Here is a 25,712-nt window from a genome sequence, read left to right on the forward strand (position 1 = left end):
AAACACACACCTGCGTGTCTGACAGCGCTTGAGGTCACCTCTAAGCTTCTTTGTTTTTCACCAACCTTTCACTGATAAAATCAAACTGCTCAGCATTGTTAGAAGAAAAGTAAAGCACAGTAAACACATGATTACTGTTGCCACAGACAGTTAAAAGAACAAATAGTGAGTCTGGAAGATGATCTGTTAATCATACTGACTGGGGAACTCTGAAGGTGAAAAACTCTCAGGAAGGAGGGTTAGTAAATGCCACAAACTTGGCGGGCTGCCATTGGAACAAAGCAGCAGATCCAGTCAAGACGGTCAGTCCGGTGAAGGCGGAGGACGGATAAATAGGTCTTCTATAATGAAGGAGATGATGGGGGGCAGCGGAACTTTGACAGTGCTCTTTTTACTGTGCCAAGTCCAGGTGAGTGTTAAAAGTGAGTAGAGAAATAAGGTAAGTTTTTTCTTATACAGTCAGTAGTGTTTGTGGTGACTGGCTCATTACAACTTGTTAATTCCTCCCACAGTCTGCAAACTGTCTTTATTGCTTAGCCCACCTGTATATCATTTTATATTAATAATGTGTATTTATTTATTGGCTTTTGTCTTTCACTAAATACATTTTTTTGCTTAATTTATTGTTTTTTATCTGTGGTCTGCCTGAACAGCTCTTATTGTGTTTTTCTTTTCTGAGAAGTAAAACACATAATATGTGTTTAAATTAAATTATTCTGATCTGAAGATCTTCCTACACCCCAGCAGTACTGCACTCCCATTGCAATAATGTTTGTTCCTCAGTGTCTGCCCTTTCTGGCTACAGCAGAAATGAAGCCATGCTGCTTAAATGACAGAATCAACTGCTCGAATAATGAGACTCCAAGAAGCAAAAATCTAGAGGTAAATTCAGAGATAGTTTTTGTGCTCTTAAACTTGATTTATGCAATTGCAATAATAAAATTCTGACTTGACATGGTGAGTCCTGATTCAAACAGAGCAGCTCTGATACGGACCTTGAGCAGCTCCCCACTGTGGAGCTTCCACACTTGTCTGGCGGTTTGAAACGGATGAAGAGGGAGTGGGTTATTCCAGCAATTAACTTTCCAGAGAATGACAGGGGTCCATATCCCAAATACATGGTGAAGGTAACTACAGTCAAATCAAGCAAATAAGCAAATTAAACTAATTTGAATGCTTTTTCACTAAATGTATTTTGCTGTGACTGAAGTCCCCTCGACTGAAATATCTGTGTTATTGCACTTCAGATCAAGTCAAGCAACGAGGAAAAGGTGGCGATAACCTACAAGATCAGTGGACCAGGGGCTGATCAGCCCCCTGAGGGTCTTTTCACTGTTGATCGGCGATCTGGGGTGCTGTATGTGACTCAGCCACTTGACAGGGAGAAGACAGCTAAGTACAGCGTGAGCTGAGAGAAAGAAACACAGTGCTTTTTACACTTAGATCTCGTTGCCGTGTTTTCAACCTTATGCACAGTAGCTGTTGGAATATATGTGGTGTGTGTTACAGCTGTTGGCCCATGCACTGAATGATGGCATTAAGGCTGAGGAGCCCATGGAGCTTATCATCAACATCATCGACCAGAATGACAATGCACCAATGTTCACTCAGAACCCTTTATATGGTGGAGTGAGTGAAAGCGCAGAGATTGGTGAGGCAAAGATTCAGAAAACTTTACCTCCCAAAATCTGAATTTCAAGTGCTAACAGTGACTGTTGTATTGTTTTCTTCAACAGGTGACTCCATCATAAAGGTAACAGCAGTGGATAAAGATGACCCGCAGACAAACAATGCCATAATTAGGTATAGGATAAAGGCCCAGGTGCCTCAAAATCCCAAAGAGGACATGTTTGCCATACACCCCGTGAGTGGAATGATCAGTGTGATTGCAGATGGACTGGACAGAGAGGTAATATACAACACGATTCCGCTCTTTCCAAGACTTTCTCCCCCCTTGTTCCCTTTGTAACTCACCTCCCTGTGTTAGATTCAGCCAGAGTACAAGTTGATTATTGAAGCTGCTGATATGGAGGGGGAGGGGCTGACCGCCACCTGCACTGTTATCGTTAGCGTGACTGACAGCAATGATAATGCCCCGCTATTCACTGCCACATTTGTGAGTTAAAAATGCACAAATACTTCACAATAATGTAGAAATAAGTCTTAATCTGTACCCGCATGCAGCAAAGTTTCTTGCTTTTTCCCCAGATATCCACTTCAGTCCCTGAGAATGAGGTTGGAGCGGAGGTAATAAGACTAAAGGTCACTGACAAGGATGAGTTGGGCTCTCCAAATGCCAACACCAAATACTCAATAATCAAAGGCAACGAGAGGGGAGACTTCAACATCACCACAGGCTCCAACAAAATGGAGGGAATCCTCAGAACAGCCAAGGTTGGGAAACATCTGTCCATTTTGTCTTCATGCCTTTGTGCAGACATGTGGATCACATCATATTTTCTTCCTTGCTCTCCATCTCTTCCAAGGATCTGGATTTTGAGAGCAGTCCTGTCTTTACTCTGCTGGTGGTGGCGACCAACGAGGTGCCGTTTACTGGGCCCGTGTCTACCTCGACGGCCACGGTCACAGTGGCTGTCGTGGACAAGAACGAGCCTCCTGTTTTCCATCCAGCGCAGATCCATGTAAGCATCTCAGAGGATGCAAAAGTAGGGAGTTCTGTGACTGACCTCAGAGCGAAGGACCCAGACACAGCCAGGAAACAGAGTGTTAGGTAGTAATATCACATACACACTACCTACATATGGCCACAGTATGTATGTACTATTCTGTTTTAGTTGTAATCAGGTTGTTTCTCTTGCTTTCAGATATGAACTACACAATGACACTTTCAGGTGGCTGAGTATTGATAAAGACACAGGATCAGTCAAAGTTAAAAGCAACATGGACAGAGAATCACACTATGTCAAAGACAGCAAATACACAGTCCTAGTTTTGGCTTCCGACAATGGTAAATTTATACTTTTGGTCTTACCTGACAACACTGTCGCAGCCTTCTTTCCCATTTACCTGCCTGAACGATAAGTCCTCATCTGTTTATTCCTCTAGATACTGTCCCAGCTACAGGGACAGGCACTCTATTAGTGAGTTTATTAGATGTGAATGACCATCGTCCTGTGATCAAGCAGAGGAAAGCCAGCCTATGCAACAGCGACCCTTCTCCTGCACTGCTTGATGTTGTGGACCTTGACGGACCAGGTCACGCTGGACCGTTTACTGTGGAGCTTCAAGGAGAGCACAGGATCAACTGGACTATTAGTGCCAATTCCACAAGTAAGAGAGCTCAGGACAGTAAACAGTACACACCCTGTGACAAAATGTAGTCATTCAAATGACAGCTGCTGCTCCAGTCTTGCAAAGTTGCAGCATTTTATTTACATGCTGTGTTAGTTGAAAATATAGCTGTAATGTGACAGAGCAAGTCTGGCTGTCTGTGACACATGCGCATAAACGAATATTCACTCAAAACTCAAACCAAGCACTCCTCGAGCATTAATTCCGCATCTTTTTCCATCTTGCAGGCAACGTGGCAGCCCTGGCCCCCAAACGGGAGTTGTCACCTGGGGAGTATTATGTGCTGATGCGTATCTATGATGTTGGCATGCTCTACCAAGACAGCACACTGGAAGTAGAAGTGTGCCAATGTCAAGGGGCCGTCTCCACCTGCTTCATGCCCCGTTCTGCCCCTCGTCTCCTCAGTCCTTCTCTCACGACCTCAGTTCTGGGAGCAATTTTCAGTCTCCTGTGTATGCAGCAGGCCTCTCCCATTCACCCAATGCCATATATTTGTTTTGGGTCACTTGTTCTGTTCTTAATTGCTCAGATGCTTCTGTTGATTGCAGTACTGCTCCTGCTGCTGCTGTTGTTGGTGAGATGGAGGAAGAGGAGGTCAGAGAAGGATGGCCCTCTTCTCGGAGACCTACCCAGAGAAAATATCTTCTGCTACAACGAGGAGGGGGGAGGAGAAGAGGACCGGGTAGGAGCAGGAGGTTTTCATGTAGTTGTTATCACATATTGGATACCATTGGATTACAGAAATCTTCTATAAGCCTTAAAGTGACAGGAGTCATAGTAGTAAGGGCCTCGCTCTCTATTCTCATCACACTTGGACCTAAAATCATTTTGCCCTAAACCAGTTTTATCTGAAGTGACCCAAAGGAAAAAGCCTTAATAAGCCTGAATACAGTTGGTGAAAGTTACACACAGTGAGTGAAAGCCACTCACACTGTAACAGTTTTGCTTTTTGGCTCAGACAGCTGGGCTCAAACGCCACTGCAGCAGAAGATAAAGCAGCAGATGCTGTGAAACTGAAACCCTGAGTCATGCTGAAGTCAGGAACAAACGGCTGCTCTATATTGTATGTGAGAATTGTTTCAGTGGGATATTAGCAAATGACTGAAGGTCTGTTTTCCTCTTCCTTTTTCCTGCAGGAGTATGACCTGAGCCAGCTCCGCAGAGGGCTTGATGACCATCCTGAAGTCTTCTGCACTGAAGTGTTTCCTGCTGCCCAGAACCACCCATGCTACCGCCTACAACTCCAAGCCAATGAAGAGATTGGCAAATTCCTTGATGATGCGAGTGATGTCAAATTTTTATATATAAGACCCACCTGTGTTGGATGTTTGCAAGAATATCTTTGGTATATACACGTGTGTATCTGTTATTGTACATTTCTGAGCGCCATAACTCTACAATGTTTCCTTGGTTCCCCTGCAGAACCTGCATGTTGCCGACAGTGACCCCACAGCTCCTCCCTATGACTGTCTCCTGGTGTTTGACTATGAGGGCGTTGGCTCCGAGGCGGCTTCTCTCAGTTCCATCAACTCCTCAGATTCAAATGAGGAGCAGGGCTTTCAGAGCCTTGGCCTTTGGGGGCCGCGTTTCAGCAGGCTGGCTGACCTGTACACAGGCGGGATAGAGGAGGACGACGACACAGAAACACTGCCAGGAAAAACAGAATGGGTCTGACGTGCCCCCATGTATTTATAGATCCTCCAAGTTTATGTCCATCTGCTCAAGGTCCTCCGAGTGCTGTGTGTCCTCTTTCTGCTGCCCTCTGTGGCTGTCTTCAGACTGGGTTGCAGTCTGTGACGGGAGATGCTTGTACTCTGTTCATGTGTCTGTATTACCTTTCCTGGCTTGTTCATTGCACTGGCCTGTTGCTGGAATCTGCTGGTAAACAATGACATTAACAAGCTAAACTACAGTTAATAGTTTGATATTTTAAAGCATCTCTCAAGCTATAAATATCAAATGATCCACACACGATTGTCTGCATGATGTCATATTATTGTTACACTTCTTTTATGCCAAAATCTGATTGCACAAACAACAGTAAACTTTTTTTACTCTGGTGTTAATGAGCAACAGCTTGACTCACTAATTTTACTGGAATCCTAAGTTTCAGCTTACTCAAAGCTGCTTTTCATAAAGCTAAAATCGGACGATGCTTGATGGGATGGAGTTGGTTACTGTGCTCATAGCACACAGCTTAGTGTATTGGCAGACTTGTGGCGGTGCTCATAGGGCATTAACGTTAGACTTCAGCATGTATGAAGAAATTTGTTAACAATTAACTTAGAATGATGCAGTGATACAATTAAAATGAGTAAAAATGCATTTGTGCAGAGAATGCTACTCTCTCTTTGATCAGCATATTACCTGTGGAGTTCCTCATGGCTGGATCAAAGGTCCTCTAATATTTTCAAATTTCATGCTCCCTCTTAATAATATTATTTGTAATTCCAGTATATTTTTCTACTTCTTCATATGTAAATGAGACGCTGATCCGGACTCTCTTTGCAATCCAATTCTTTTTTATCTCCTTTTATTTGATGCCTTTACCCTCTTATGTTCCTCATAACATCTTATTGTGTGTTTTTAACATCCGTTTGTGGTCCCTTTTGTTTTCGTTTCATTTTATTTGATTGTTAAAAACTTTTTTTTAGAGTGTGCTCAAATTTTGCCTCACAAATAAAATCATTTTTTACTTGTAAGCTTGGTGAAGTTGAAGTAAGAAAGTCTCCAAAATGAAACTAGTCCTCTGATGCTTGTAAGTAAGTAAGCACTGTCTCGGCTGATAAGCTTTAGTCATGGCCAGTGATGGCCCTGAATCACTTCACCAAGAGTGGACTTTGACCATACATTATCATCCAACTCAAGCGAACCTTGACCCTGTGGATTTAATGCTCTACACTACGGAATGACAACAGCAGTGAGAAAAACTATGTGTTTAAATGTTTCCTCTTTCAGTTAGCTGCACGAGGTCCCATGGATAAATGAGTTAAAGCTTTTCAACATTTGAGGAAGGTACGTGGCCACAGACTGAAATCAAGTGTGACATCTGAATCAAAAATGTGTGTGTGCGCGCTTTTTAAACATCCATTTTGTTTTCCTGTAAGTTACTTTTTTCTTTCACGACAGATGACGCAGAACATGTTTCAGGAGGGGCTGTACCAAGTGTTTTTTAAAGAGACGCCCTCAACCCGCCAGCTGACCCAGGTTACCAGGCATGGGGGGGTAATTGATGCCAGGATCCATCGTTGGTTTGGGACTGTGGTGAACACCAGACTTCTAGTTGCTGGGGTGAGATGTTACTTTCTTGTTCTTGTCCAAACTGTTGGTTGACATAGTTTTTTAAGCTTTTAAAGTGTCAGCCTGCTGCCTGTGTTTCCCCACAGGTGGTGCAGATCATCAGTGCCTTAGCTTGCATACTAACCACAGTCACATATGCATGTGTGAGGTATAACTGCTCTATCTCCATGACAACTCCAGTGTGGTCAAGCCTATTTGTGAGTCCACATCTGCTTCGACTGCTAAACGCTCAGTGCAAATCTTTCAGATGGGAGGAGAGGGGGTCAAACGCTGGCTCATAACTGTTTGTCTTGTTTCAGTATATGGTTGCTGGGTGTCTGGCAATAGAGGTGCAGAGGAAAGCTAGTAAATTAAAGGTAAATGCTTTGAGTAATAATTTCTTATGTGGCTCTTTTGCTTATGTGACGTGCTGCCTCTCTTAATTTCGCATTGATCATAAACAGATCATCGCTCTGATGGCTCTGAATGTCTGTAGTCTGCTGCTTGGCTTCTCTGCTCTCCTGGCCAACAGCCTCCGCTCTACACACCCTGTCGCACTCAGCACAAACCAACAGGCAAGTCTGCAATCCTATAGGTACAGTTTCACATTCAGCTATAACACTGAGACTGTGTAAAGGTGTAACTATTATGAAAAGCTTGTTTCAGCTTCTAGTTTTATAAAGTGATTGTGTAGAAATAAAATGTGATTTGAGTCCTGTGAGTGAACTGTCCTCCTCACCCTTTCCCCGTGAATATCCTCTCACCAGCGTGTTGGTTCATATGTTGCAAGGGGAAGCTCCATAGCATTTTCTGTAAAGTGTTTTCTGGCGTCACTCTACATAATTTTCCTGTCCTGGAGAGGCCTGCGTCGTTACAGTCCTCGCCATGCTCAGACCTACAGCCGCCTCTCAGAGGTAAGCATTGTAGATGATATGCAGAATAGCCTGGCCAGAAGAGAGACAATGGTTTAAAATGAACTCAGCTACTTTAGTCATTTCCAGTTCATTGGAATGCTCTTTTGAGTTGAACTCTGTCAGCAGATTTGCTGTGATGATGATTCTGTGGTTTATTAAATGTACAATACAAAATTTAAAAAGCAGGGTCAGTCGTAGATTGTTGAATTTAATAGAGTCTGATTGAATGGGGTTTTTTTTGTCGCTATTTTTTCTGGGCAGGATCCAGAGGAAACCAACCAACAACTGGAACAAGTGGAATTCAGTCTGTGAAGCTCAAAGCTCTGAAACAACACACTCCTGCTTGCACACCGTGTTGTATAAACTTTTAGAAACAGTTACTGTTGTTGATGATCAGGGTCTGTATTGCTATGAATGGCTTGTGCAATCCCGATTGAGGAAATTGTTCTAGAGATTGTGAAATGATGTAATGTCACCTGACTGATGGCTTGGTATCACTTCTGCTTTGGGATTCGCAAAAACTTGAAATACACTTCCTCCAAACAAAGTGCAACAGCAAAGTTAAAACATCGCCCAAAATAAACAGCATGTTAAACAAGCAATGGTGTAGACAACACGCAGAAATAACTTATTATAATAATTATGCATATTATAATTATAAAGCTAAATTAATGCATGTTTTAACAGCTGAAAAATTGTCATTATTTGACAGAGCATTTGTAAAACTGCTGATAGTTTTCACGACTTTCACAGATGCTGCTCAGTGACCAGCACTAGAGGGCAGCATTGCAACTGATTTGAAATGTTTTACAGTCTGACCTATAAATCTCGGTGTTAGAGGATGAAACTGTTTCTCTTCAGCTGCCAAATGTAAAGATTTGAACAAGTAAGAGTTGTCTGCTGACTGCGCACTAGGTGCAAGAGAATGTGTGAACATTTCGATCAGTTTATATTTTGACACCAATAGACACACTTTAATTGTTTAACAGTGAAATGGAATTTGACAATATAAAACAAAAAAAAATATGTAGCAAAAATACATAAAAAATATGTAACTGTGGTCTGTTGGTGAGGTAGCTGATGGTCCATGTAGCCAGGTGACAGTCTACTCAGGCACTTTCCAGCCTCCCCCTCAGCAGTGATGGCTGGATCGTGTTGAAAGCACTGGAGAAGTCAAAAAACAAGATCCTCACTGTGTTACCAGTGCTCTCCAGGTGGGAAAGAGAGCGATGGAGCAGGTAGATGATGGCGTCTTCCACACCAATGCCTGGTCGGTATGCGAACTGTAGGGGGCCCAGCTCGCTGCCCACCAGGTGACGAAGATGGTAAAGTATAATCCACTCCAGTGTCTTCATCAGGTGGGAAGTTAAGGCTACAGGCCTGAAGTGGTTGGGCTCCCTGGGATACACAGTCTTTGGCACTGGAACCACACAGGAAGTTTTCCACAGGTCAGGAACTCTCTCCAGGCTGAGGCTCAAGTTGAAGATGTGCTGAACAACTCCACAGAGCTGATCTGCACAATCCCTGAGCAGTCTGGAGCTGGTGCCATCAGGGCCAGTAGCCTTCCTCATCTTTGTCCTCTTTAGCTCCTCTTTAGTAAGTCTATCTATGCACTTATATTCACAGAAAAACATAAACAGGTGTAAGAATGTACCAGATGTCAATTTACAATAAAGAGAGAATTCTGATTAACCGTACCGTAGCTATGAGGATCTATATTGTACATCAGGTATGGGATGGACATATGCATAACACTATAGCTCACTCTTGTACTGAGACCAAGCATCAAAATGTCTGTATTAAAATCATTGCAGTTTAGCGTGTGGTCATCTTTTCTTTAAAATGTAAACACTGTCAACTGTGTGAGAATAACATTGCGATGTGTAGACTGTGAATCCACTGTTTTCATCAAATGATCTCTGGGTGTAAATAAATGTGCTGTTGACTGATCCTAATTTCCCAGGCAGATATTTATGAAGGACCTGCCCCCCAACCTTAAAACCAAGGCCCAGCCCTACAGCAGCGCCTTGACAGATGTAACAGAATGGCATAATGATGCAAAAATATCCTCACTTTTACAGTCGAAAACTAAAACTGGTCCTCACAAAGATAGATGTCCAAAAGTACACCGAGTACCGACACAGTGAGGGGTGTGGTGTGTTTGAGTATGTAAAATGATGGAGGATTTCATTAAGAACATAAAGCAAGGTCATACACTACTCCTATAGGAATCAAACATGCACGCACACACATACACACACACAAACAGGCTTGTGTGAGTGAAAAAAATCACAGAGGAGCTAGTTTCTCACGGCATGTCTGGCTAACAGCTTCCAGCTGTTGCCTGGTTGGGAGAGCTGCTATGGGAACACAATGAGTACAAAGACGAACATGGGATTCATTAGTAAATGGACACAGACGGAGAATAAAAGAAGCAGGATGATGAGGTTGTGTGTCCTCACAGAAAGGGACAGCTGATTTCTCTGGTAGAAACCGCCTCTCTGTGTGGTTAAGTGTCCCAACTACTGTTTGTGTGTGCTTGCTGGCTGTGTAGCTAGTATTTCCTTATATGAGTGCACATGTTAAGTCGCACAAACAATCCATTTGTTCGGATGTCTGCATGTCCTGCCAGTACGTTTGAATGGTTCCATGCTGCATTTACGCGAAGGAAGATTGTTCGGTGTGATCTGAGCTGGCAGCAGACCATGTGGCATAGTGGCATGCAAGTCAAAGCTGGTAAAATATGTGGAAGGAAAAAACCTGCCAGGATGCATTTGTGCAGCTGTTTAATCTTGTACTCTGCTGCTGGGTGATGAGTAATATCTTTTATCTTTGGAGTGTTTCTTCCTTTTGAATCCACAGGAAATCCTCCTTCTCCTTCTCTAAGAGGCCAGAGTGTAAGAGGGAAGTGACTGAGGCCTGGATGTGATGACAAGAGAGCGAGTGTGTCCGGCGGAGTGGAAGTGGTGAGTACATGTGGGGATTCCCTTTGATAAGTCTGACTGATACTCTGACCTTTCAGCAGGAGGGCCTGGAGGGATTTGATGTGAGCCAACTGAGAGTGAGTGACTACATGACTTCATGTTTTTGATTTTAAAAGCCGGAAGAGAGAGAAAAAGAAAAAAAAAACAGACAAAAGGCGTAATCTTGAGAACATTCATCAATAATTTATTTTTCTTTCTCTGAAGAACCACCACGGCTTCTCACCTTGAAAATTCATCATCAATGTCCAACAACACAGTTTTGAAAAATGTAAAGTTACTATACAAATTTTTAATAGAAAAAAGAATAAATTAACTGTGGAATTCAGTTTTTTTTTTATCAATTCCACATTTTTTCTACAACACCTTTAATGTATTGTTACAGTTGAACAGAACTGGTAAAATCAAGTTACATGCTCTATTGTCTGGTAGGGGAAGTGTTCTACTATTAAACTGTCTGTTAAAATAAGCTTCATTTTGCACATCTGGTATTGAATCTATTGATAACAATGAAGAGATGTCTAGATCCTACGTGACAAAGCAGTAACTGGTCATTTTGTAGCACCTGAAGGGGTTGTTACAATGTCAGAACTAAAAAAAAAAACAAAACAAAACAAACAAAAAAAGCAATACTGGTTCATATAAAATGGAACATTGTTAAAACAATGAATGTGAATGTTAAAAACCCCACAAAACCTTACAGTGCCCCTCCGTACATACAGGAAAAGACTGATAAAAGAGTTAGTTCATTTCTCTTGGAGTATTACAAAAACCTCATACATTTCTATGGAGCACAGAGAATATGGTATGTTTGGAGCTACAGAGGGACAGGTTGTCACACTTCTTCACATCGGGCTCAGAGATTACCACAAGGTCATAATGGGACTTTCTGGGGGCAAGGACACACTATGTACCAAGAGGTGCTAATGCTAGCTTACAGAATTCGGATTCTAAATGTCTGTTGTCTTTAGGAGGATCTGCAGGACATGCATGGGATTGTGTCTTTAGCATATAAAAGGTGGGCAAAGACTTTGAAACTTGTACTCTTAATAAGTGACTTGTATATGCTAGAGTAATTAACTCCTATGAGATGGTAACCAGGGAGTGCTGGTTCCAGTCCCGGATAAAAGAAATTTGACCAGGCATGGGTGGACAACACCAACCATGCAGGGAGAGGGCTAAACCTTCAGATTACATATAGTGCATAAAAGAAACACAGCACTGTGAGGGACAGGGTAAGATACGTTCCATTCCTCCCATGCCGTACAGCATGTTATACCTTATATCCAGACACAATGGTGCTACAAGACTGAAAAATCACATGGCCACTTTGCTCTATCAATGAGATGTAGAATTTGTCATAATCTTAGCAAAATTAACATCTGACTAATTCAGATTTTGTGCAACAATGAAACAAAAAATTCAACGTAACTCTGATTAGGGGAAGATGAGGTACACTGATTCAGGGACAGCTAAATCATGCAGAGTTCTCCTTCTTTCCTACAAAACCAGGTGTGCTTTTCTAACCCTGTTCTGAATATCTGATTGTTGATTCTGATGTGTGAGAAAAAAAATTCTCTCCATTTGAAAGGGTTAAAGAGTTGTTTGCTTCAGCTGTGACTATGGCTTCTCTTCTGCCCCGACAGTGGGGAATTAATTATCGGCAATCTGAAATTGTCCATATACTAATAAAAAGAGCACTATTGTGTAACACCACATCTGTGGGTCTTCCAGTTACCACTTATGCATCTTTGATGCAACTCATTCTTAAAATATCGAGAGTGGAAAACGTTAACACACTAATTGTAGGTCCAGCCCTAATAGACACTGTTGTGCTTTTCAATGTATGTTTGAGTAAGTTCTACTACACATGATGCCAAATCATAGAGGAGCTTGCTGAGTGTCTTCCGGCGACTCTGGGATTTACCGCTGGGATGTGAAGGGATTTGAAGCTTTTTTCAGTGCTAAATTACAGTAAAAAATGTAAAGCACCAACATGTTTGGCACTGATAAACTTGCACTCATGCGTGCCCATTATATGAGGTGTTGTGACAGCCACTGTGTGTATTCAAGCCGGCACTGAGAGTTCAGACAGTCTGTGTTCAGTCAGGATGCTCCTGTCATGCTGAAGAGACGGACCAAAAGATGAGAAGACACAGTGCTACAAAAGGGACCAACAGATACTCAGCATGGTGTGAACTGGTATAGAGCCAAGTCCGAAGGGGAAGAAGAGACTAGTGATTAAAAAAAGATAATTCACTGTAGAGATTTATCACTGAACAGCCTCAATATCAAACACAAGTAACGCCAACAGATGTCAACAGCCAATCTTTAACTTTTGGGGGTGAAAGTGAAAATGTGAAAAGGTGGAATCAGAATGTCTTAGTACTGATCACAATGCACCATATGGACAAACAAACTGCTGTGGACAGAGAAATCTTGTCAAGACCAAAGACATTAAATAAACATGAATGATGAAGTCACTGAAATAAGCATAGATTAATGCCAAACCCAATAACCACAAATCCAACTTCTCCCTATGATGCACTAATAACTCTTTACTCCAAACATCACAAGGCAGAGAACATGGCAAAATAGCCTGCTTCAATTCACTCTGTAGATTCAAACCAGTTCATATACTTGTATAATGTTTGTTATTGCTATAGTCCTCATCAATGTCCCAGATAGAGTCCCATGAACCATCCTGATACTGTCACTGTGAATTCACTCTCATACAGTTGCAGTTACTGTTCTGCATGGGCAAAAGCCCAGGGACCCTGGTGTGACCAGTCAATCCAGTTGTTGTCTTTGGTTGTGGGTTAAACTGAGAGGAGTTGAATTTGTCATCTTAATGTTTGTTAATCCAGATTTTAATTTTTTTAAAAGTCTGTGTCATCTTCTCTTTTTATAAATATGCAGGGAGAAATAAACCAAAAAAGACAAACACTGATGGGAATAATGAATTCCAGCACAGTTCATTTGGGCATGGAAATGGATTTTTAACTGGTGGCTCAAATCCAGCAGGTATCCTCTGATTGGGCGGCAGTGCACTGGAGTTGGTAAGGTTAAGGGACTGAAGATGAGATATGAAACAGCAGATCCTGGAATAGCCGACGTTGGTTCTGTTGAGTTTGAGCTGAATGTTTGATATCTTTGTGTGCTCTCTCTTCCCATTGTTCCATCCCCCATCGACCCACTGCGTGTATACTGAGGGTGAGTGAAGAACAGCCTCTGTGGTGCTGTAGAGCAACAGTTCAGCAGCTGAGGTGGCATTTCTCAGTCTGGCCTGTGAAATCAGCTCTTATCGGAGCCCAGTGAGCGTGTCCCTGTCCAGCTGAGCTGTGACAGAGGGGTATAATAAAGAGGTGGTGAGATGGATGGAGGGCAGAGGGGAGGCTCATGTTCAGTCCGCCAGTCCCGTCAGGGCAAGGTTTTTGTGGGGCCTTAAGGATGAGGTTGTTGGTTGTTGATGGGTAGTAGTGAGGGACAGTGGAGAGGCAGTAGGAGAGGTCAATGGGACTTTTCTGGCCCCTATAAGAAGGTCTCAGACCAGGGTTCCAGGTTTGGCCTTGTCGTGTCCGTACCACTGCACATCTGCCAGCTCTGAACACAGGGGGCTGCTGAGAAAACAGCTGTCACTGAAAGACCTGCAGAGGATGACACAAGACCAGGATAAGACTGACTTCAGAGAAAAGGTAAGTTAACCAAATACTATAATCTACATGGTTTCAAGTGTTTATCTGCTCTTGAGATTGACTGATCGTTAAAGAATGTTCTCTGTAACAACACATACAGCAGATGGTGAAGTATTTCTATTAGTAAATCCTGTCAGGAATTAGCCACAGTGTCAGTGTCAGACCACAGAGCAGAGCACATGCAGAGATCAGATACAGATACAGCCAGAGAAAGAGTACATGACACAGATACCTCCACCATCAAAGAGCAAGAAAAAGTGCACATTCCCGATTGTCAGCCCCCACAGTCGATGTAAGTGACTAGTAAACATGTCGCATCAGTGTTTACACTTTTATAATTGTGTACTGACAGACATCTATGAACAACAGTCTGATTGTGAGTAAATTTGGCAATGCTGTCACATTATATTTTTGCATCGGGCAGTTTTCCCTCTGTTATGCTGCTGCTGTGCTTTTCCAACAGTACACTGCAGTTTTAGACCACTGGCAGGCCGAGACCACAGACAGTACCTCTATGCGTCAGAGCTGGGCTGAGGGGGAGACTGACAGACGTCCTCAGTAGGAGAGCTGTCTGCTGTGCCTCTAAACCAGGAGAGAGGACACACACACAACGAAAGGAGGGTTAGTACAGACAGAAAGAGACAGACGAGAAAGAAATGACAAATATTAGGGAATAGGAGAATTTTCCAGAGCAAAGACGGTGATCAGAGGGTGTAAGAGATGACAGGAAAAACAGAGTGAAGACACAAGGAACAAAGATGCAGTGAGTGACACATTAACACAAACAGCAGAACAGAATGAAAAGAGTGACATCATTTGACTATGAGTATAAAAAGGGTTTCAAAATAGAGCCCAAGATCACATGAAAATCATCCTTTGGGATTAGTTCAACAAAGTGAAAAACAATACCAGCTGACACGGTTACAGTCAGTCAAAGCTCTTGAAGAGGTTAGAGTGAGGTTTGGATAAAGACTAAAGAGAGAAGAAGCTGAGTAGTCAAGATGCAGTATGGGCCAAATTCACGTAAATTCATATGCAAACATCTTGTCACCCTGATCTGCTGCAGTGTGGGTCTCTTACCCGCTTTGCCAGTTGAGGATGTGCTGTGGGCTACAGGGGGGTGTGGGGGTGGCTGCGTGTTCACTGGAGGGCGTCATACTCCTCTGGCTGTGAGGGGATGCAGCTATGGGCAAAACTGACAGTTAGTCGTGCTAATGCTAATTGAGATACAGCACATGCAGCATCAGACAGGGAGACACGACAAACAGATACACACATACAGCAATAAGTGGAGAGACACACACACACACATACACACACAGACAACACATGATAGAGGCTACAGTAAGGAATTTCAACTATGCTTCACATATGGGGTTAGGGGTGTGTGGCCTCAGTAACACAAAGACCATTTGCCGCATGTTTGATGTCACACAAAACACTCAAAAACAGGCCTCGTTGGCGCAGTAGGCAGCGCGTCAGTCTCATAATCTGAAGGTCGTGAGTTCGAGCCTCACACGGGGCAAGTTTTTTTTTTCTGTGATTGAGACTGTGTAAACACAGTCTGTTTACCTAGATTAGCAGGGACAGTCTAAGGTCTTATCTAAAACACAGGCTAATACTTTTTGCTTGTATGTTAACAAAAAAAGAAGACCCACCTGGTGAGCCCTTGGCGAGTGTCCCTACTCTACTCCCTCGACCGTGTCCCAGGGTGCCTTGCTGTGACCCTGTCTCGGAGGAAGTAGATCCTGAATGTGAGTGACTCCTCTCTTTCAGGCTCCCTGAGGACCTCTGGTACCAGCACCGCAGCTCTTCAGACACTGCGGCCCTCCCCCCTCCTCCGCCTCCACCACCCTCTCGCCCCAGTGATGGAGTCCGTACGATTTGAGAGCGTGAAGGCGTGAGTCGGCCGCTCCCCTCTCCTCCCTCCTCTCCCCCCCAGGCCTCCTTGTACAGTCCCCCGGCCGTGTAGGAGCTGGAGGTCTTGAACTGGGCCTTCACGCTGTAGTGACCCTCCTGGTCGCTCTCCAGGCTACGCACCACCACAGGGTTGGGGCTTCCCTCCACGTAAAGCGGGTACTCCTTGATGCGGTATTGGGACGACGGCTGGCTCTGGCTGTGGAGGTAGACTCCATGGTGTCCTCCTCCCATACCACCTCCACCTGGGCCTCCACCAGAGCCGTTCTTAGCTGCCAGGTTTGGCATGGAGCCGGAGTTGGAGGAACCCAGGTGACCTGCTGACCTGGACACAGAACAAAGGACAAAGAACATACATCAATCTCACTACAGAACTGTTAATGTCTTTACATATTGCCAAGACAGGAGTTGTGTACACCTTACCTGTGCCTCTGCCTCTGCCTCTGCCTGGCTTTGGAGGGTGAGTCCTCTCCCAGAGTAGAGTAATTGGGGTTGCTGCCGGGGGGTCCACCAGAGGGGTAGTAGTGCTCTGAGCTGCTTTGGCTGGTGCAGGACGAGCAGTCATCCAATGGGTCAGAGCCATTGGAGCTACGTCCTGGGCCTAGGAAGAAGTCTGGGCTGCCCAGTGTGCCCAGGGTGTGCGGATGTGCGTCAGGGTCGGACGCCAACAGTTTGCCCTGGGACTCAAGGCTTGAGCTGCGGTTCCTAAAGTGCTGAGCGAGACTGTGCAGACGTGTGGGACTGATGTCCACTGACCTGTAAGATACAAAATCACAAAAAAAAACAGTGAAATTAGTGGCTGAGCTTGACCAGATCTACCTAACAAATGAAATGTTAAATTTAATAATATAGGACCGATGCATTTTTTTTTGTTGTTTTCAAGAAAAGACCTTCAGTATTCTTACTCTTAATTTAGGAAAATGGAAAGGTAGCAGGAAAGACAGAAACACTAGTCACATATAATCTTACCAGAGAGATAAAGGTCTTGACAACTGAAGGTATAAAGACTGACCTAGTGGAATGTACATAATGTGGGGTCCTGGTCCTTAGGTCCGGGGTCGACGGCATGCTGGACTGAGAATTCCAGTGGGGGAGGCTCCTAATGGGGCTGCTCTGCAGAGAGTTACTACCACCTGCTTCTGCACTGCCAGAGCTTGGGAAACGCCTGTGACTTGACAAAAAGGCAAGGAAAATAAGCATAATTTACACTGATTAAATTTGAGATAACTAAATAATACCTTAGACTTACTTGTGGTTGTTCAAAGCTTAAAATCATTCTGGGCTGATGTATACATGACTATGAAGTAGCTCAGCTTTATTCGAAAGGCCTAGTTAAAATAAACATCAAACCTCATACCTTGAGTGAGAGGAGCGTTTCTTGACTTTTTCATAGGGCTCATCCAGTGATGATTCACTCCACATCTTGGGTTTGATGGGAGATTTATCGTAGTCAGACCGTGTGTAGTGCAGGTGTCGCAGGCCATCCAGGGACTGCGGTGGAGGGGGTCGACTGTGAGATGGTGGTCGAGGAGGAAGGCCCTTGTGAGGTGATGCTACTGGAGAGAAGGTGGGGGTACCTGTAACTTGAGAATCATCTGAAATAGAGTCATCATTGGATTAAGTTAGAGCAATTAAGATAAATTACTATCATGAGACTCAACACCAAACGTGTCAGCAAGTTATCAGTGGGACCTTCAGGAGTAATGTCAACGATAGACTCACCGTCATCCAAGACCAGAGCATCAGATAATGAACTGTCTTCAGAACCAATATTAGCCTCTACAAGACAAGGAAAAGATAAAGACAAGAGGTTTAAGATGGGAACATAGTACAATCTGAAATCTTTAAATATTTTCTAAAAGTCTCCTACATCACGCTTAACAGTGCTCAAGAAGAATTCTGCTGTGTGTGGTGGCATCTAATAGAGAGCTAATAGAATAGACAGCTAATAGAAATAAAGAGATAGGAGGAGTATATTGGTACCTTCTATGATAAGCGACGCCCTCTGTGTAGGCTTCTTGCCAGAGCGGACACGGTACTCATTGATAGAGTTTTCAATTTCCTGGAGCTTCTTCAGTGCGTTCAGATAAGAAGTCTTCCTCTGTTTCTTCAGCTTCTTACTGTTCACATGAGGATCGCTGGCAAGACGCCTGGCTGCCTCTGTAATCTGGGACTGAATGGCAAACTCCCGCTCCAAACGCTCTAGTTCCTCTTCCTGGGATAAGCACACAAACACACACACACAAACATGAGCGCAAATTCTGAGTAACACAAGCACAATGACACTGGGTTTGCTCAGTTTTAGCAACAGAAATCTACACAAAATCCAAAAACAACAGGGCTTAGTTAGCAGACATGTATTCAGACTGTAACTCTCCCATGCAACGAATTTGGCTAGACACACACACACACACACATGCACACAAACACATGCACGCACGCACACACACACACACACACACACACACACACACACACACACAAAGCCTTGCCAGAGAAAACACACAGCGGAAGTCATTTATCTGTGCTGCAGCCCTGCATTTTCTCACCACTGGATACTCTCTATTGAGAAACTCTGTCCCCCAATAATAACACCTCTCCATCAATCCATCCTCCCCTCCTCTACACTTCTCCTGAGATTTGTGGAGCAGAGACTATTACGTGAACTAAGTAAAACACACTGTAATGCTGCAAAATAGATTCCATATATGTTTACTGAGCTGCAAAATGTGCATCTGGATACCACAATGTATGGTAAAGTATAGTGTTGAATAGTTATGTGTGCACTCAGAGAACACACAGATGATTTCACTTGCCTCCAGAGAGAGACAGAGCGATGATGTATTCACTTGGGTCAACATATTACTGAACTACCTCAGTTGTGAGGAATCCCTTTCTCTAATAATCCCTTCATACTCCTGCCTGAGCGGCTTCTGTTCATGTGCGTGTGTGAGTTACTTTAAGGTGTTCAGTCTAAAATAAGAAACATTTTCTGCTTGCAAGGCGGTTTTGTGATATTGTGTCCCTGGATTCTTTTCAAAGCATACAACCTCAGCGACACACACCCACACACACAGACACACACACTCGTACACATAAAGGCGTGCACACAATCCTACTATCACCACTTCCTGAGGCGAAAATGGTGCCAGACTATTTTTAGAGGTTCTGCTGCTCTGGAAAATCTACTAGTGGCACAAAAAGACAGTGAGACAAAAATGCAGTGCAACTACTTTCACAAGGTCCAAGACGCCCCAAGACTGTGGCTTTTTACTGTGCTGTTTCCTTTAATGACTTAACACATGCATAGGGATCAGTTAACTTATCATTACAGCATGTCAATCACCACCCCAACCATAATGTATTAAGTGTTTGGTTTGAAATAAAGTTAACAACCCTTGATCTGCACTGTATAAACACCAGTTCTGATCAATAACTGTGTCCATAAATCATCATTAACACCTGGGTCAAAATGACATTCACACTTGACTAACTAGCACTGAATTCGACAGGCACTTGTGGTATCCAGCATTTGTTTCACACTGACACCACTAGATGACCTCCTGCTTTGTTTTAGAGTATGATAAAGTGCTTCTGAAGAGAACCGGGAGTTGGAGCTTTACCTCTCCCTTCGGAAGGATTTTCTGCTCGTCCAGTTTAAAGGCGGTACCGATCTTCCGTCTCACTGTGGGCGGCTCCTCTCCCGGATCCAGAGGATATTCCTTAGGAAGCTTTCCTGTCAGCTCCTAGGAAAGACGAAAAGGGGGAAAGGAAATTAATTAAGTTACAAAGGAAGAGCTAAAAAATATTAATTCAAAATATGTGCTGTATGTGCTTTCTCATACCGCTTCTCTGATGCAGATGCTCTTGAGTTCCTCTAGTCTCTGTCTTAATGTTTCCTCCAGTGCATCCTGTCTTGCCCTCAGTGCTGCCAGCATATCCTTCTTAGCTGTCTGGGAGCTGTCTGATTCCTGAGACCCTGCAGGGTACAGACAACACATACCATGAGAACAGGAGTCCGGACCATGTGTGTGTTTAGACTTGTGTGGACTTCTTTCAGGCAGACAGTGGAAAGGAGGTAAAAACTGTGTGTGCACCTGTGAGCCTCACAGGATGTTTACAGGGAAGTGAATGGAAGATTTCGATAAGGAAACTGAGTTTCAGTGGTGTGTTTGTGCGAGTGTAAGTGTCAAGAAGGGGGCAGCTTAGGACAAAGTCTGTGACAATCACAATCTCAGAGGCCCTGAGATGGTGCCAGTCTTGTTTGCAACATGCCTTGTTGAAAACAACACATACACCCCCCATTCTGTTCTCTCTGTTGTGACACTATGTGGTTCACTGTGAAACATAGCCACAACACAAAACTAACCATTGCTGAAGCAGCTGTGACAGAAAGAAACATTAAATGGTTCTCTGTTATAAGATATACTAGATTTTAATTCAATGTTTCTACATCTATTGTTTTGCAGGTGCACAAACACTCGCAGTGATCATACAGCTGTTCTTATAGCTAAATATATTCAGTTTGGTGTATTAGTGATGCTGAATAGCCATATTTCTGTGGCACCTCAATTGCAGCGGTGAGGGGTTTCATATTTATCAGACAAACCCTAAGATCTAGATCTGGCTATTTGGACACTCGCAGTCATACAGAGACATGTTGGCTGTGGCGGAGAGGGGAGGTGTGTGAATGTGACATCACAGCTCCTGTGACATGTTTATGTTGCTGGGCAGAGAAGTCCTTCAGTCAGGAGTGGATCATGAAATCAACACACTGACACCAAGGAGACAAGTGACAAGACACAGACAGATAAGACAGAGACATCCTGTACGGTATGGGGAGGGGGTGGAACTTGAGAGGAACAAAGAGGAGATAAAAGGGGGATTAGGAGAATAGGAATGGATAGATGAAGAGATAAAGGGAAGAGATTAGGGAGGAAGGTAGGGAGATAGATGTATCTATACTAAGAAAAGAGAGGTTAAGGAAAAAACAGAGCTGATCAGGAAGATGAGCTATGCAGAGATCAAAATGAGGACAGCATGCAGGACATTGTTACTGAAAGAGAAGAATGTTCTTCTTTCCTGTAAACTGTAACTGATTCAGCATGGAATCTTATAAGTGAATAGGTCAGGTTACAGTACTTATGTTTCTTTTCAGCTTAACTACTGCACCAGCTTCCCTTCAAAGCATTTAAAAGGAATTTTCCTCTAAACTAGAAATTTGTTTAATTACAAATCGTCCTGGCACACTTGTTACTTGTTCAACATGGATATGCACCAATTTAAAGGCTGTGGCAAAGTTCTTCGTTGAACTGTTGCCCTTTTCATTCCTTCATCCACTAAATTTAGAGGGGGAAGGGGCCTCTGGAGGATGAGCCTGTGACATGGGAGTGGTTTTCTATACATGCAGAAAGACACTTTGTGGGGTGTGTGTGTGTACACTGTGAGAACATTCAGCACAGAATCAATGGCCTCCTTCCAGAAGCAGCTGTTTCTGTCTGTCCAGTTGTCAACGACACTCACAAAGACAAATACAGACACATATCAAACTTTCTCTCCCCCATAGTCCCTCTTCTCTCTCAAGCACACTCACTCACGCACTGACCATGTACTGACCTGAGGAGAGCAGACTGCCACTACTGCCACTTATAATTTTGCCCTTGCTGCCCATGTTGGCCAGCTTGGAGGTCTTCAGAGTTCCTGTTTCTGTGAGGTCTATGGCGATCTCACTCAAACTCCGTGCTGCATGGATCTTCGACTGCATCGATAAAAATGGAGAATGTTTGTCAAAGCACATCATTAAGCAGTTTAACCGAACGAAAACAGACCCGAACTGGCCCCTGAACGTCATTGTTTGTATAATCCTGTTTAAATTGATCAATAGCAAAAACAATAGTAGCTAGAGCATTCCTTCTTTTTCCAACAGAAAGCTAAGGCTTCTGTCTTTCACATTATCACGTTGTACGCTACTAACGCAAGTTAATGACATCATTACGTTACATGCTGTGCAAAACATGGTGACGACGCGTGGTGGCGCAGTGAAGTGGTGCCAGTGGAGCAGAGAAGCAGATCGAAAGTTCATGTCAGAGAGAGATTAAGAGAAACAGATAGGGTATAAAAATGTACATAGTTCAAATAGGGTTGTTATGTTGAGAAATATTTTCTATATTTCTACATTCAGAATGTAGAAATGTTTTGGATTCAATATGTTTCGTATGTTTATTCAAAATTGATGAAAAAATGTCTGATTCTTGTATTTCTTTTCAACATTTATGACACAATTTCAATAGTCTTTAGAGTTTATTGATTTGCATAATCTTTTCCTTAGGTTGCATCTGTTCTGAAGGCACTTCAGCAATACCAATGCAAGCAGCGGTGGACCATTTCTATTGCAGAGTTAAAAGGGCAGCACTCTAACTCAGTGTTTCTCAATCCTGGAGTACCACTGCCCTGCATGTTTTAAATGTTTCCACGCTCCAACACACCTGATTCAAATGCTCAGCTCGTTACTGGGCTCTGCTGAGGCCTGATAACCAGCCATTCATTACTCCAGAACCAGGCTTGAGAAACAGTGCTCTAACTGACCATGCTTGCTGATGTCTTGTACATTTCTAATCATGTATGTGGTCTGTGGTGTGGTTGTGTGTCTGGTGGGCTTGACTGACCTTGCTCTGCTTGCGGTCCAGGTAGAACTGGTGTTGGCTGATGGCCATGGCCCAGATGGACTTGATGAGGGCAGGACAGGCGTACCACGTGTGCACAGCGATGCCACTGTGACCAAATGTCCTTCTTGTCACAGACGCCCTACAGTAGGAGCGGACACAAGGCCTCCTTATATACACTGAATACAAAAGATGGCTACATATTTACAACAATGTAAAAAACTCCCATGCCACTACTCCACCTACCCACCAAAAAATATTAGAGGCTTCAGAGAGCAAACCTGATAAGAGACATTTTTTTGCATAGCCACACACGTTGTTCCCCATTGTTGACTCACCCTTTTTTAAACACACATCTGTAGCTGACCAGCTCACCCTAATGACAGCTTCCTTAAAAGAAAACACCACTGCTCTCTGTTTCACCCTGTCTGTCTCTTCTTTCTCCCATTCCCTCCCTCTCTCTGTCAGTAGAATAACACTCCACATATATAGCCATGTTAAATAAACAGAAGAGAGGTCACTTCCTCCACAAAACAGCTATCGCGCAGCCATCTATCTTTCTGTGGTCAACTGTCAAGGGTTCACCCTGTGTGTCTGTGAGAGAGCACATGCATTTGTGCATGCATGCAGCTGCACAAGTGTGTTAATAATCAGCCTATTAATCTGTGTCAGGTTCCACCGGGACATCCCCAATATCTCGCTCTATTGCCAAGACAAATGCTGCAACCATTACTGAATTAGATTCCAATCTCTCCCTTCCTGGACTGCACCACATGTAGTATGAATCTTAACGCAATCACATATGGCACAGTAGTAACTTACAGTAGAAGCTACTGGAGGGTGACCATGACTGAGGAAAATTCTACCACTTCCAAATATTAGCTGGAGAAAATTCAGCAGTGATAACATTCAGTCACTAACTGGTATGAGATAATGGTCATCAAATCAATGAAGAGCAGAGTTTATCATGCAATTCCACACTCAATTGCCTTTTTAAAAACACAGATAATCAAACTCTTCCAACAAAAGCACTGTAGCAAGATGACGTCAGCTTAAAATTATGATATAAATTTACCTCCTGGGGTCATGAACTTCTACTGAAAACTTCTTCTCTCTGAAGTAGAGATTCTCCAACTGACGCCATTGAAACACCTGAGGTTTAGGAGAAACACACAATCTTCAGGGCTGCTCACACAAAAACACGGTTTCACATTAAAATCCACACAGCATTCAATCAAATCTTCAATCCTCTCTTCTCTCTATGTTCCAATTTGTTTTTAGAGAAGATGAGGAAGAGGAGGAGAAAAATGGAGAAGAAGCTGAGGAAGAGAATGCGTTAGGAACAGAGAAGGAGGTGGAGGGAGAGAAGAGAACCAAGTCTGGAGCTGATCAGGTACAGACCGGGCGGTCTTGTCCACAGTGGATCCCTTCGCTGGATGACCTCACTTTGGAGAAAGACAGTTTCAGAGAGGGAGGAGGCTTTCTTTCCTCTGCTCTGCTTTTCTCTTTTTTTTCTCTCTTTTCCGTCCCTTTTATGAACCATCAGCTCCTCTTTAAATGCAGCCAAAGCCAGCTGGGCGAGAAAGTTTCCCTCAAGACGTACTCCACAGCATGTGTGTATCTTAAATCCTCCCAGACGCCAGGGAACAGAACGTTACGAGTTGGTTGGTGTTCACCATCTGTAGGCATGTGCATGTGTGTGTTGGTGGACAGAAAGTGTGTACAGTTAAGTTTCCTCCTCTCCTGTGGTTTTGCTGGGAGGGTTGTGGAGGAGGGGGCGTTAGTGCCTCCCCTCCTCCTGACCCCTCCTCCCTCCAGGACTGTGCTTCCTGCTCTGGGCTCTGTGGTTGGGAAGTGTGTGTGTGTGAGTGTGCGTGTCTGTGTGCATGTGTGTGTATGTGTGTCTATGTCACGAGGGGTCAGGGGAGGAGTGATGAAGGGGGAAAAGAAGCTTTCGGTGGCCCCAGCAATTGAAGTGCCCTTGCTTTGTTTAGTCAGACCTCTGTGTGCGCGCACATACACACATTAGCAAAGTCTGAGTCTGTTTCTTGTTAGAGAAAGAGTGTGTGCTATTTCAGAACACAAGTGGGCCTGCGTCTGTCAGCTGGAGCAGACGTGCAAACACAGACACAAACCTCTGATGTACAATGACAAACCATGAGTAAAGAAAGTAAACCTAAGAGAAAAGAAACAAAATAGAAGACCCGGGTATGGCAGGGTAAGGGAGGAAAAGAGGACAAAGGGAGCTAAGGAAGAAACAGGTCACAGGCCAGGAATTTTAACAGCCTGGGAAAACAATGGACAGAGGGATGAGAGGGAGGAAAGAGTAGGATAGGGAGAAATATTATGAAAAAGTATGTAAACGACCTAATGTATGTATTTATGTACTGTTTGTGTGTGTGTGTGTGTGTGTGTGTGTGTGTGTGCGTGCGTGTGCACGAGCATGAAGAAAGAAAATCGCAGCTCTTATCAAAACTGTTGCTGTACCACGCATTTTCAGTGGAGTGTGAAGTGCTAATGTAGCATGGTGCTGAATATAGCAAAAGGGTAGATAGTGAGTAAGTGTGTGTGTGTGTGTGTGTGTGTGTGTTGGCTACATATGGGCCAGGGCTGTGGAGATAAGATTAGGCACGAGACCACTAAAGCTGTCCTCTACATCAGCAGGAAAGAGCTGCTGCAAGTATAGAAGTAAACTCTGATTCTTCAGCATAGGTTGTGCAAGTGCAAGTGTGCAAATAGTGTTTAAATATATTTGGGGTATTTATATGGTGGTCACATGATTTACAACAAGGTGGAATGAAGTCACCCTCAAGTCTAAAATTAGACATTTGTGATTCTTTTGTAGTCTTTATGGCACACTGAATAACATGAATTTCTGACAAAAAAAACATGCTGACAGAGAACTCAGTCAAGGCAGAGGGGGGGATGGGGAGGGTGGTGCATGTATATGTG

The 25,712-nt window shown here is 43.6% G+C and overlaps 3 protein-coding genes and 1 non-coding gene across 16 annotated transcripts in view; 3 read left to right on the top strand and 1 right to left on the bottom strand.

Annotated features, from left to right (window-relative positions):
- Positions 1–113: 113 nt before the first annotated feature.
- Positions 114–6,014, top strand: LOC121607492 (B-cadherin-like). Of its 6 annotated transcripts, none has more exons than XM_041938322.1 (15): positions 114–422; positions 806–882; positions 978–1,127; positions 1,248–1,403; positions 1,510–1,651; positions 1,737–1,909; positions 1,988–2,116; positions 2,209–2,394; positions 2,487–2,731; positions 2,826–2,968; positions 3,067–3,291; positions 3,540–3,764; positions 3,861–3,994; positions 4,449–4,592; positions 4,735–6,014. In XM_041938322.1, the coding sequence occupies exons 1-15, from the start codon at positions 347–349 to the stop codon at positions 4,984–4,986; spliced, it is 2,457 nt and encodes an 818-aa protein (XP_041794256.1). In that variant the 5' UTR covers positions 114–346; the 3' UTR covers positions 4,987–6,014. The 6 variants fall into 6 exon arrangements, with proteins under 6 accessions (XP_041794256.1, XP_041794257.1, XP_041794254.1 ...); XM_041938323.1 differs by having other exon boundaries at positions 809–882; XM_041938320.1 differs by having other exon boundaries at positions 114–409; positions 784–882.
- A 136-nt stretch (positions 6,015–6,150) lies between these two features.
- On the top strand, positions 6,151–8,597 carry si:dkey-30c15.13 (uncharacterized protein LOC558731 homolog). 3 transcript variants are annotated; one of them, XM_041938330.1, is made up of 7 exons: positions 6,151–6,327; positions 6,442–6,603; positions 6,699–6,809; positions 6,912–6,968; positions 7,056–7,166; positions 7,359–7,505; positions 7,767–8,597. In XM_041938330.1, the coding sequence occupies exons 2-7, from the start codon at positions 6,442–6,444 to the stop codon at positions 7,815–7,817; spliced, it is 639 nt and encodes a 212-aa protein (XP_041794264.1). In that variant the 5' UTR covers positions 6,151–6,327; the 3' UTR covers positions 7,818–8,597. The 3 variants fall into 3 exon arrangements, with proteins under 3 accessions (XP_041794264.1, XP_041794263.1, XP_041794265.1); XM_041938329.1 differs by having other exon boundaries at positions 6,151–6,603; XM_041938331.1 differs by lacking the exon at positions 6,699–6,809 and having other exon boundaries at positions 6,151–6,603.
- A 2,050-nt stretch (positions 8,598–10,647) lies between these two features.
- The window catches only part of frmd4a (FERM domain containing 4A), a 58,042-nt gene continuing 42,977 nt past the window's right edge, over positions 10,648–25,712 (bottom strand). The window contains exons 12-25 of one of the 6 annotated variants that reach the window (XM_041938814.1): positions 23,836–23,912; positions 22,764–22,902; positions 21,715–21,856; positions 19,944–20,077; positions 19,722–19,844; positions 18,082–18,313; positions 17,821–17,877; positions 17,456–17,693; positions 17,111–17,269; positions 16,522–16,854; positions 15,840–16,423; positions 15,262–15,364; positions 14,692–14,763; positions 10,648–14,133 (exon numbers count right to left, since the gene is read on the bottom strand). In XM_041938814.1, the coding sequence (XP_041794748.1) occupies positions 14,694–14,763; positions 15,262–15,364; positions 15,840–16,423; positions 16,522–16,854; positions 17,111–17,269; positions 17,456–17,693; positions 17,821–17,877; positions 18,082–18,313; positions 19,722–19,844; positions 19,944–20,077; positions 21,715–21,856; positions 22,764–22,902; positions 23,836–23,912 (2,391 nt within the window). In that variant the 3' untranslated portion in view covers positions 10,648–14,133; positions 14,692–14,693. Of the gene's footprint in view, positions 14,134–14,691; positions 14,764–15,261; positions 15,365–15,839; positions 16,424–16,521; positions 16,855–17,110; positions 17,270–17,455; positions 17,694–17,820; positions 17,878–18,081; positions 18,314–19,721; positions 19,845–19,943; positions 20,078–21,714; positions 21,857–22,763; positions 22,906–23,835; positions 23,913–24,161; positions 24,442–25,712 lie in introns of those variants that run through there. The other 5 variants (XM_041938811.1, XM_041938812.1, XM_041938809.1 and 2 more) reach the window with 5 other exon arrangements.
- On the top strand, positions 15,634–15,706 carry trnam-cau. Its single transcript has one exon. It is a non-coding gene; the product is annotated as a tRNA-Met (tRNA).

This window comes from Chelmon rostratus, chromosome 6 (assembly GCF_017976325.1).
Source record: "Chelmon rostratus isolate fCheRos1 chromosome 6, fCheRos1.pri, whole genome shotgun sequence".
In the NCBI taxonomy this organism is placed as follows: Eukaryota; Metazoa; Chordata; class Actinopteri; order Chaetodontiformes; family Chaetodontidae; genus Chelmon; species Chelmon rostratus.